General features: G+C 41.2%; 1 protein-coding gene and 1 pseudogene across 1 annotated transcript in view; both read right to left on the reverse strand.

The window, feature by feature from the left end:
- The window catches only part of MAN1A1 (mannosidase alpha class 1A member 1), a 162,225-nt gene extending 160,744 nt beyond the window's left edge, over positions 1 to 1,481 (reverse strand). Inside the window, exon 1 of the mRNA XM_060616531.3 lies at positions 740 to 1,481. Within this exon, the coding sequence (XP_060472514.1) occupies positions 740 to 1,360 (621 nt within the window). The 5' untranslated portion in view covers positions 1,361 to 1,481. The remainder of the gene's footprint in view (positions 1 to 739) is intronic.
- A 5,344-nt stretch (positions 1,482 to 6,825) lies between these two features.
- On the reverse strand, positions 6,826 to 12,321 carry LOC144616416 (large ribosomal subunit protein uL6 pseudogene; annotated as a pseudogene).
- Positions 12,322 to 12,729: the final 408 nt, after the last annotated feature.

A 12,729-nucleotide genomic window follows, 5' to 3' on the forward strand; every position in this document is an offset into this window, starting at 1 on the left:
ACCATACGTTACAAGTATGAGAAAGAAATTATGAAAGACTTATCAAAGTCCATGTTTGTCCTAGATTAACTTTGTCATCTCTGTGCTACTGTGGAGGCAAACCTGTTGCATCACATAAAATACTCTTTTTCTGGCTACATTAAAAATGCAAGAAGAGACAATAGGCTGGCTCTTTAAATGTTTCATTTTTTAAAGTGTAAACAACAGCCTGTCCCCTGTTATAGGGAGTTCTCAAGTTTCACCTTTATAGTCTGTAAGTATACACAGGATGCCACCTGGCAGAATAAGGCCACACCAGGGTGTGCTGGCTTGCTGTTAGAACTGTTATCCTGCGCGATTGATGCTTTGCATTTATTTCAAACCATGTCCCAGCCTTATTTTGGGGCTGTTTGGGACCTTCGCTGTCAGTGTTCGCAGGGACGATTAACCGTGTAGTGGCCAGTGAAAGACGACGTTTGCACACCACCTGCCCATGTAGGTAATACGTACCTCTCGTGGCTTACGCTTACCAGAGCATGCAAGTTAAAAGCAACGGGATTCAACCTCATATCCTAACTGGCTACATGTACTACGATAGCGAAAAAAAACGAAAGAGCCTTTGACATTGCACCTGGTGGAAGCGAAAAACCTCTATGTCCCCTTACACGTTAATGTTACAGTCTTAAGAGTTTCAAAGGTTTGTCTTTTCTCCCAGAAAAACGCTGCCAGGCAGGAGGGGTTCCCAGTACGATGCACTCACCTCTTTGATCTTTGCCCTCTTCTCGCGGATGGCTGCGTCGGCCGGCTCCCGGCCAACCGCCCCGATCGGGGGCACGAAGTCCACCGGGGGCAGCCTCCTGAACACCGCCTTGTCACGCAGCTGGTCCTGGGCCACCTTCTCCTTCTCCAGCAGGATGTCTCTTTGGATCTCCTCGGGCAGCTTCTGCAGGGTCTCCTTGGCTTCCCTGAGAGCCCGCTCGTGGTTTTCGCGGATCCTGGCCAAGTTGTCCTCCAGGGCGGCCGCCGGGTCCCCGGGCGCGCCCTCCTCGCCGCGCCTGGCTCGCCCATCTGCCGCGTCCTCGGCGCGCGCCCCAGGCCCGGACTTGTGGTCGGCGGCCGGCTGCAGGGCGGGGCTGGAGTGGAACAGGACCCCGCTGAGCAGCTTGGAGGAGTCGGGCAGGAAGAAGATCGCCCCGAAGCAGAGCGTGATGAAGGCGCTGAACACCAGCAGCAGGACGAACTTCTCCGTCAGGCGGAAGGCGGCGGGGCCGGATGCCTTCCTGCCGCCGCTGCCGCCGCCGCCGAGCCCCCCGCCCAGGCCGCCGCCCAGGCCGCCGCCCGCCGGGCTGCTGAAGAGCGGCAACAGGCCCCCCACCGGCATCCCTCCAGCCGCCGCGGCCGCCGGGGTGCCCGCTGTCCAGTGGCCCTGCGCCGCGCCGCTCAGCAGCCAAACTTCGCCGCCGCCCGGCGTCAGCGGCTGCGGGGCTGGGTCCTGCGCATCCAGGCCGCCCGAGCCCCTGGGCTGGGCTGCAGGTATGCGCCGGGGAAACAACTCTTCCGTGGGTCTTCTCCCAGGGGCAGCTCCTTTGGCAAACAAGCACGCGCGACAGACCGCTGGCTGCAGCCCCTGCGGGGAGAGAAACAGTAAAATGTGGTAATTACGATGATGGTGATAAAGTTTCCAGAGGGTCTCCGCCCTCCGACGGCCGTGCGAGCCGCCGGGACAGCTCCCCCAGCGCGGAGTGGGGAGTCCGGCTCCGGGCACCGCCCTCTTTGGACTTGGGGGGAAGTTTTCGGGTCCCGGGGGGCGGGGTGTCCTGCGCACACCTGGAGCAGGGCCGCGTGCGGGCACCTCCTGGAGAGGGCAGCGCGCCTCTGGTCAGGAGGGACGCAGCGCGGGTCGGGGAGCTCGTCAACTTCGCCAGCTCCCCATCTCGGAGCTGGGACGAGCTGCCTCTGCTTCCCCGGCGGCGGCTGAGCGCGCAGCCCGGCCACCCCGCAGCCCCGGTCGCGGCTCGGCAGGGCTAGCGCGCCGACCCGCGGGCGAGTAGGAGCGAGCAGGGCTGCACTACGCCCTCCACCGCGGCCCCGCGAGCACTAATACCACTGCCGGTCTCCGGGCTTTCGGAAACGAGGGCGGTGACGCGTCCGGAGAGTGATGGCGCGGCCGGGCCAATCACGCACCGCTCAGGGTCCCGCGGGGGCGGGGCCGAGGCGGGGAGGGGGCCGCGCGGGGCGGGGAGTTTACGGGAAGCACAGCCTCGCGGGGGCCCGGCCGGGGGCGGGGAGGTCGCGGGTCTGGGAGGCGCGAGGCTGGCGGGAGTTGCGGCTGGCTGGCCGTCCAGACCCGCGCCGGAGGCCCGGGGCGCAGGAAAGCGGGTGGGGAGAGAGGGGTTTCGGGGTCGGGGAGTGTATCCCGCGCGGTCCTCGGGCCCGGGTCGCAGGGGCTCCTTGGCCTCGAGTGGCCGGGGAGGCGCCCGGACTGACGCAGGACCTCCCTGCCGGCCCTCGGACCCGCCCCCCCGGGCCACGCCAGGCCCGCTCCGAGGGGTCCCGGGAAGGCCACGTCTCGCGGAGAATCGTCCGACGCCGGGTTGTTCAGAACGTGTCTTTTCTCCAGTTCCCTCTTTTTACCCAAGGCGGGGATTCCCCCGGTGCCCGGTGGCAGTCAAACCAAAAGTCCCTCGCCGAGGAGCTGTGATCCGAGAGCATTCGAGCTCTGTGGTCCAACATCCTTTAGCGTCCTAAGAGACTCATCGTTTTGTGGTTGCTCAGGATGCTTCGTCTGCATCCTTCCCCCTCCCACTTAAAGAAAAAAAGTTGTGTACCTCCTCCACCCACTCCCACTTTCAAAATTCATTTACCTCATAGAAGTTAGTCAAATTTTCCATTTAAAGAAGACAGTTTTATGCCATAGCTTCAAGTAATAAATTTCAACACTGTGTTGAAATTAAGTCTTGGCTGTGACTACTTCCAGGGAAGTAAGGACTTGGTCCAATAGAGATGGTTTTCAAGACAGCGTTATTTTCCAAAATGTGTTTGTAATTTCCCCGTTACTCTGCAAACGAAGGGTTATCAGAGAGGAAAAAGTTGACTACTGACTTCTCATTTCTGAAGGCTAGTTTGAAGCAGCCTTATCCTATGCCTCCCCCTTTTCTGGAAGCGTGACTAGCTCTGTTTCTGCTTGCCTAAAAACAAAGGAAACAGCTGGCAATTTACAGGAAGGTGCCCACAGTACCGTTGTTTCAGGTGTTAGACTGCATAAGAAAATATAAAAAGTCTCATTACAGTTTTCATCTAACTGTTCATTTTAACCATCACTATTTGTTGTGTCTTTATTTTGAGTAAAATGAGTGACATGCCCAGTGTTTCTGTTGATGGGAAGTTGTTGTTTGATAAAACCGACCTATGGCTTTAGTTATTCTGATAACTGCTGTGAAATTCTACGCCCAGAAGAGTGCAGCATATCCAAGCAGGGTAACAAAGTTTAGAAGGACTGAAAAAGAAAACAACGATGTTTTAAAAATTAAATGATGGAATAGTAATTTTTGTTTCAAACTACATTTGCTAGTTGTGGATGGACTGAAGAGTTGGAATCGGTGTGAAATAAAATTGCTTATTTTCAACAGCTTTAAAGTTCAGTACCTCATGCATAGATAGATAATAATTAGGGTTAGTACCCTAAACGCCAATCCCTTTGTGATCATCTTTTCCGGAATGACTTATTATTTTAATTATTATGTTTTGGAAATGGAATTATTTCTTATAGCCACAAAAATATTTAGAAACTTTAATTTAAAATTAGTATTATTAAATATTCCAGAAAGGTAATAAAAACTACTTTTCAGTGCATGTTTAAAATAAATGGTACTGGAAGGGGGTTACAAACTTAATTCTACTTTTGGCGTTCTTCAATTTCAACACCAAACAATTTGGGCAACTAACCCATTGAAATTGTGGAACTATTCAAAATTTAGCATATGGTCTTCAAGATTATTTGTTTCCTAAAAATTTTAAATTTGATTTATCTATATTGTGTTTGAAGTGACTGCTCTGTTTATTTCTGTTTCCCTTTATGAAGGTTACTTTAAGATTACTTTATTAATACCTGTATTTCTTATAAAACAGAGATTTATTATGAGTGAAGCCTGGCTTAAGTGGTTGATTATAGGATATGTTTTAAATGGGGCCAGTCTGTGTTAGGTAGGATGAGAAATATGTGGGAGTGCTCATATTTGGGCTACAGCAGGTTAAAAAAAAAAATCAGACAGTATTTAAAGAGACATACCAATTTAAAGAGAAACTAACCTAGTAAAACCCTTTAAAATAACCACACAAAGTCCTGTGTATTCATGGTAAAGGAGGAATGCAGGATGGTCAATAAATTAGAAATTGCATTTTGTTGAAGCAAAATCTGACACTTTGCTCTGATTTCACTACCATAAACACTTCTCATTGTACAGGTGGAAAACAATGTTTTATATGTTGGGATAAGGCAAAAAGTAAAAATATAGGTTATGGTTCTGGTCCCCAGATAATATAACCTTGACTGTGTCCAGTAAATCCATACTCGCCTACCTCATCTACCTGAAGATATGTCATGATCTTTGTGAATACAATGATTGTGATAAAGTTGCTGTTTTTGTTGTTGTTGTTGTTATGAGTAGTCTAATGTGAACTTAGCAACCTTAGTGATTCTGTGTGGTTTTTCTGTTTAAATTCTTGCTGTGTTTTCCAATTTGACGAGCTAGTACTGAAGTATGTGTCCCTTGTACTTTTTTCAGGTTTGCCTGCAAACCTAATTCTTACTTTTTCCTTTTTCAATGCTTATAGCTCTGTATCTTTTTTTGTAAATTGTAAATTTTTGTGTGTCAAGATAAAATCTTTACAATCAATTAATTTTTTAAAACCTGCTTTTGGTTAGAGATATCCCCCCAAGGCACAAAGAAATCCCCAATTTATTTGGCTGCTTGGATTTGTCTGTTTTTAAAATAATATTTAACAAGGGGTACATTTAACTCTTATATTAACGTGCCTAAAATTGTATGTAGTAATAATTATAAACAGGGCTATATGGGGGAAAAGTGATAATATTTTTATTAAAACTGTGGTGAATGAATATTTTTTTAAAGTTTCAAATCCCAGAAAATTAAAGTGCAAAAGTATTTCTTAGTAGGGAGTTTCCAGAAGGTACTATGTAGAAGTTTATGGAAGAATCCTTTTGAATTTTTTTCTTTGATTTAAAAATAAAAAGTAATATGACAAAAGAAATGCACTTCATATATACAGGTAGCATTTAACTACTGAAGTTGTCCAACATGTTAGATTTCTGATACAATCTTATTGTTGCTGATTTTCTAATTATCTTCAAATTTCATGTCACAATAGGTTTTGGCCTTTATTTCTAAAAAAAAACAAAATGTAACATGTAAAAAAATAGTTCATTGTTAATATTAATCTTTAATTTTCAATACTTCATCGGGCAGCTCTGAATTTTACATGAAGTTTATTAAGATAGGAACTAACCAAAGTTTTAAAGTAAAGTGTCAGTAACATTTGTGGTCATGTGAGGGGCTACAGTTATACCCTGGTTCTTTTTCTCCCACTCCTCAATTTACTTTGGAGTATAATAGATTATTATTACATAGTAGATTATATATTATATCTGTATAATAGATTATTTTTATAGGACTCCAATCACCTTTGTGTATGTGTGGGAGGGGGCAGTAAGAGGCTGAATCAATGAGACCCCTCTGTCCCTGCATGTTCCTGTTGAAACATCTGTTTTTGTTTTGAACACTCATTTCATAAATATTAGCAGTCCCCAACTTAAAAACATTGTGTTCCACCAAGTATTTGTGCATTAGCTCTTTGGAACTTTCAAAGCGCTTCTCTCCATAGAAACAAAGTTGTAAATGGTGCTTTGGGTTGCTAGTCTACTCTACAAAGATCTAAGACCCTAGGGAAGAATAAAATGTTGGAAAAGTCCTGTGGCAATGCTAGTAATCAAAGCAGCATTAAATTAGAAAGTGTTTTATTTATCTTGAATGTTGGAGCCTGAGGACAAACATTTATTTGGAAGAAGAGGAGATAGAATGATTATTTCAAAAAGATTCTAAGCCTACTTTCAAGGTCAGAAAGGTTGATGGAAGGTCTTAAGTATAGTTTTCCTTCATTACATACATATAGCTTTCTTTTGGTTTCAAGTGTATCACTAGAATTACCTTTATGATGTTTTTGTTTTTGTTTTGTTTTGTCCTGATTAACAAAAGGACTGAAAGAGATAAGTACAGGGAGAAATTTTTCTGAGTTAAGTTGGCAAAAGTTTGAATGAGAGAATAATTTATTATACAGGACATGCATGTCCTTGGTTGTATGACCATGGGTGATAAGTTACCTATCTCCTACATCTCTCATTCTTCATCTGTAACATTGCTGTGGCTCTTAGATTAAATGGTATAACTAATGTGTCTGGCACAATAGGTATTTGAGAAATTTAATTCAATTTTTCTCCTTCCCTAAAAAGGGAATTAATGTTCAAGATAGTCAAAGAGCAGTGTCTAGAGGATTCTTAAAAGGAAGAAACCAGAAAAGCATGGCAAGCAAGAAATTTAGGATTATGTGGTTCTTCACATGGTTGTCACTTTTTAACTTCCGTCTTCTATTTAAATAATACCCACTAGAGGATTTGGGGGAACAGTCTCAGGTTTGGTAGGCAGCGGGTCCTACAATGTGTCTCCACTCTATATATAAATAGGACCAAAAAGTTTGCCAACTAACCAACTTTATAGTTCTTTAAAGCCTTTAGAAAATGTGAATGATGGCAAAGTCTCCAAGTGAGGAGAATATTACTGCTTAGTGGTCAAAGAATCAGGAAACCAAAGATTCAGGGCAAAAAGGCTACGCAGAGAAGGCCAACAATGACCCTTAGAAGTCCTTGTATATAAAATGTTTGAATTTTATGACTTGAAGAGCATATACTATTTCAACTGAGTGAAATGAAAGGAAAAAGTTTCTTTCTATGGTTAGAGAAAATACAAAATGTTTCCTTAGTTTTGAATTCATTAGGTACATTTTTAAAAGGAGTCACTTTTTCTTCAAAAATTTTTTCCTCTTCATTCTCTGTCCCATAAAAGATCATACACTTTTCCAGAAAAGCCAAATAAACTTAGAAAAGTTATAATACATTATTCTGCCCAATTGAAAATTTTTTTCATGAAATTAAATGAAATGAAACCACATGTGCTTGTTCCTGTTTTGGAGAAATGATCTACAACTATGACACAACAGCACTTTGCTTCCCAATTTCATTGCAAAATAATTGTGCTGTTTGCACTATGTGTTCAGTTTTTCATTTTGTCTTTCAAGGCAGAATTTTGTCTTAGCCCTGGGTTTCTGTAAACAGATAGGAATTCACTTACAGTTCTTTGTCCACTGAACTTATTTTTCAAGTTCACTTGGAGCATTCTTCTGCAATTAATAGATTCATGAGGGGCTAAGGTAAAAGCAGATCTTTGTTGCAGATTGTATCTGAACAAATTGCTTCTACTGAAAGCACAACAGGTAGTCTATTTGTTTAGCACAATTAATGCTGGTCCTGCCTGTGGGAATGAGAGGGACATATTGAAATTAACATAGGAAAAATGAAGGGAAGAATTCCAAATCAGTGACCCATATATCTGTTAGACTTAATGGTCTGGAACTAGCAGATAGGGTTTCTACAAATTACTAAACTTAAAATGTGTTGAGTTTGAGATACTTAATCTGGCTCTTAGGTTATAGTTATTGAACATCCACTGAGATTGTTAGGTTTTCCAGTTTCTCTCAAATATTAAATGTGTGTAATGAATTCCACTATTATGATGCTATTGTCGCTTGAACAGTAATGAACAAGAAATTAAAATATCAAGTGCCTAAACTTGCCATCCATTCTTTTTTTTTTTTCAGTTTCAACAAATATCAATTTATAGGTAATCTGTTTCATTTAGAACTCCATCCAATGCCCTCCCCAACTCCACTTCAAATATTTCAAAGCAAACTATAGTTGACCATTTCACTCATATTTCTTAAAAACTTAACCATTATCATCAAATCAAAGATCAATTCGTTAAAATAAACAATCTAGTTGGTTCATTTTAAATCAAGATCCTCAGTAAGATCTATATATTACAAGTGGTTGCTCTTTTTCTTAATTTTTTAAGTGTTTATTTAAAAAATTTTAATGTGGATTTATTTTGAGAGAGAAAGAGACAGAGACAGAGCATGACCATTAGAGTGGCAGAGAGAAGGAGACACAGAATCTGAAGAAGGCTCAGGCTCCAACAGCACAGAGCCTTATTATGCCGGGCTCAAACTCAGGAAACATGAGATCACGACCTGAGCCGAAGTGGGAAGCGTAACCGACCAAACCACCGACGCACCCCCTTTTTCTTTTTAAATTTCTTTAAGTCTTTAAACATACCTTATTTTGAAGGCAGAGCGTGCACTTTTCTGATGGATTGAATGTGTAGTGTTGTATTTTGCCTGAGAAATCACAGTTAGGGTTTCCATCGAGTGAGATGCGGAAGACTGCAGGAATTGGGTGCGGGCAGGGTGGGGGGGGGCAACCCTGCTAAATTAAAAATAGTCTAGCGTGGTAACATATTTAAAGTGTGGCACACGGTGGGGCGCCTGGGTGGCTCAGTCGGTTAAGCATCTGACTTTGGCTCAGGTCATGATCTCATGGTTGGTGGGTCCCAGCCCCACATCAAGCTCAGTGCTGATAGCTCAGAGCCTGGAGCCTGCCTAGGATTCTGTGTCTTCCTCTCTCTCTCCCCCTCCCCCACTTGTACTCTGTCTCTCTCTCTCAAAAACAAATGAACATAAAAAAAATGTTTTCTTACATGAAAAAATAAAGTGTGGCACATGGAATTAAGAAATTATGAAGGGTTATCAATTTCTAAAAATATCAAGGACTAGCATATGGGAATAAATAGCTGAGGTAAAGTAGAGAGTAAGAGGATTTTGGACACAACAACCACACTTATCATGAACACAAATTAACCTTACTAAGGCCTATCACTTTGTTCCACTCCTCAACTGCTTTTTCACAAAAAATTACTGGTATGCAGACAAGTGACTCAAGCACACTTACCTCACAAATACTCAAATTCATGCCTCTGCAAAATTAGATGCCTTCAGAATCTCCCCCAAAAGTTCTATATCCAGCGATGAACAGCCATGTGGTGTTGAGTGTCACGGGTACCATATTCCTCTTGCTTGAAATACCCCTAATATTCCTTCAAAAATCACATTCAAACCACTTATCCCATGAAGTTTTACTGGAAAAAAATTCCTGTACAGTTCCTTCTGTTACTGTTCTTAGCACACTACAATTTACTTCTGAATGGTTTGCTTGCCAAATAGTTGTAAAGAATATTGGGTTTAAGAAAAGCCTCAAATTAATACAGTTTTTATTGCATCTTTAACATATCACAAATAAGTCTGAAAAATCATCTGGACAACTCAGATCTTATTCATCAGCATTTTGGACTGTTCCTTTTTTTAGAAACAGAGACACCATCCCCAAATTTTCTGATATCCTTGCTTGTAACTGTTGTGGCTTTTTGTGTCAAAGCAGCTGAGTTTGATACAAGTTTGATGTCATTTCCTTTAAGAATTAACTCATCTTTCTGGGCCTGAGATACTGAATAAGCAACACCTGGCCTCATCTGAACCCTGCTGATATATTTTTCATCCCAGGAAATTTCGAATTTCAACGAGAACCATTCTCCTGAATTACAACGTTGATGGGGAAGTGAGCATACACAGACTTCATCTTGTAGTGAATCCCAGTTTAACACCCTTGATCATGTTCTGTGCATGACTACGGATAGTGCAAACAGTAGCCAGTTCTTTCCTATTTCCCCACCATTTGTCAACTAGGAGCCTCTTCTTTTTCTTTCTAAGGAGACTGAGTTCTACATTGATGTAGTTGACATCCCTTTGCAGGTTTCCTCTGGGGCCTTCACAATAACAGTGTGTCCCTTCAGAACGATGTCAACATTTTCTGGAATATCAACAGTCTGATTGCTGAGAATGTTCTTCATTCTTGCAGTAGACAGGGCAGAGGGCCCGTTTTATATTCTTAATATCGAAAACCACATATATCTCTATCAAAAAATTAATTGCGGGGCGTCTGGGTGGCTTAGTTGGTTAAATGCCCAACTCTCGATTTCAGCTCAAGTCATGATCTCATCGTTCATGAGTTTGAGCCCCTCATCAGGCTCTGTGCTGACATTGCAGAGCCTGCTTGGGATTCTCTCTCTCCCTCTCTCTCTCTGCCCCTTCCCTGCTCATGCTTGTGCTCTGTCTCTCTCTCAAAAATAAATAAATTAAAAAAATTAATTTCAATATTCTTAAAAGTAGGTAGCCATTAGGGGCGCCTGGGTGACTCAGTCAGTTAAGCATCTGACTCTTGATTTCGGCTCAGGTCCTGATCTCACAGTAGTGAGATTGAGCCCTGAGTCGGGCTCCACGTTGGTTGTGGTGCCTTCTTAAGATTCTCTCTCTCTGTCTTTCTCTTTCACCCCCCACTCTTCCAGTCCCCCTCCCCTGCTCATATTCTCTCTACCTCTCCTCCTTAAAAAAAAAAAAAAAAAAAGTAGCCATTATAAGGAATTCAGTTTTCTCAAGTAAATTTCTTTTATTCCATAGGTGTTTATAGGATAGAATAAATTACTGAAAGAAGAAAGTTAGGAAAGGTAAATTTGTGAAACTTCAATTAACTAATAGGCTATATATAATGTTCCATTAAGTACATTTTATTAAGTGTATGTAGCATCATCATTTCCCTCTCCTTGCAAAAGTATTTTGAATTCACATACCTGGCTAGTGGGAAAGTAAAATGGTGCAGTTGCTTTGGAAAGTAGTCTGGCAGTTTTTTAAAAGGGTAAGTATAGAGTTACCAAATGAACCAGCAATTCTAGCACTAAAGCCTATACCCAAGAGAAATGAAAGTATCTGTGTACATAAAAATCTGTCCATAACTGTTCATAACAGCACTATTCATAATACACAGCAGCATTACATTATTTATAATAGCCAAAGGTATAAACAATATAAATGTCCATAAATTGATAGAATACAGTGTATCTATCTATACAATGAAATATGATTTAGCAATAAAAAGGAATGAAGTACTGACATATACTACAACATGGATGAAACCGGAAAACTTTATGCTAAGTTAAAGATTGCATTCACAAAAGACCACATATGGTATGGTTGCGTTTACAGAAATGTCTAGAACATGTAAATCTATAGGGACAGAAAGTAAATTGGTGATTGTCTTGAGCTGGGGTCCTGGAGGAATGGAAGGTCACCACTAAAGGGTATTAGGTTTCTTTTGGGGGGTAATAAAAAGGTTCTAAAGTCAATTGTCATGACAGTTGCTTGGCTCTGAATATGTTAAAAAATATTGAATTGGGGTGCCTGGGTGGTTCAGTTGGTTAAGCGTCCAAGTCTTGATTTCGGCTCAGGTGATGATCTTACAGTAGTGAGATCAAGCCCCAAGGAGAGCTCTATGCTGGCCACGGAGGCTGTTTAGGATTCTCTCACCCTCTCCCTCTGCCCCTCCCCAGCTCATGCTCCCTCTCTCTCTCTGTCTCAAAAAATTTTGGATTGTACACTCTAAATGGGTGATTTTTGTGATATATGAATTATATGGGAATAAAGCTATTACAAAAAGAATGTATTCCTTTCAGAACTAGCTTATAAAAAAATATTTCTCAAGAACCATGAAATACCTTAAGCAAAAAATAAAAATAAAAATAGCAAGATGAAGTGACATGGTACTAAATAGTATTATTAAATATTTAAGTTTGAAAAGTAGTAAGTAGAGAATATAATGTCAAGAAACATTTTCAAGTCCACAGAGGAAAATACTACAATTTCTCAGCTTGAGAAATACATACTTTTATTGAGTAGTCAAACCAAGGGAATGTTTTTGAGTTATGAATCACTTGTATACATTCTTTCCTATTAAGTAAAACATAGACAAGTAACATCATTCATATTTTGACATATGGAAAATTACTATTAAGTTAAATGTAACTCACAGCACTGTAGTGACCAAAACGTTGCTGGGAGAAGTTAACTTGCTCCAAGTAGACAGACAGCTTAAACTAGGCAAAATGATGCAGGGGCAGAGGATTTGGATTAAGAATCAGAAGACCTATTTTTAAAACTAGCTCTGATTTCTGTGGATTATTTAAACACTTAGCCTCAATTTCTTCTGTAAAATCATGGCGACTCCTAATTGAAAGAGTTGTTGTGAGGATCAAATTATATATCATATGCATATAAAAGAATACTCTACCACTGTAAGGTATAACAACTATTAATAATCAATAATATTAATTATGTCATATTATTTAAATGTTAGTTATGATTAATCCAATATTACATTATATTACATTAATTAAATTCAATACAAGATTAAGTACAGTTAATAAACTAATATTATTTATTAATATTAGTTTATTATTATTAAGCACTTGGGGAACCTGGTATCAGAATTCCAATACAGTAATCACTGGGAAGACCAAAGAGATAGAATTTGTATCTGTCTATTCTATCTATCCACCTACCTATCATCTCCAATATCTTTAACTGAAAAAGTTGAAATATTTTGAAGAATTGACTATTCTATTTTGTAAAGAAATTATGGGTATTTAATAGGACATATTATCAAGTTTATAGCAGAATCCA

This window comes from Panthera onca, chromosome B2 (assembly GCF_046562875.1).
Source record: "Panthera onca isolate mPanOnc1 chromosome B2, mPanOnc1 haplotype 2, whole genome shotgun sequence".
In the NCBI taxonomy this organism is placed as follows: domain Eukaryota; kingdom Metazoa; phylum Chordata; class Mammalia; order Carnivora; family Felidae; genus Panthera; species Panthera onca.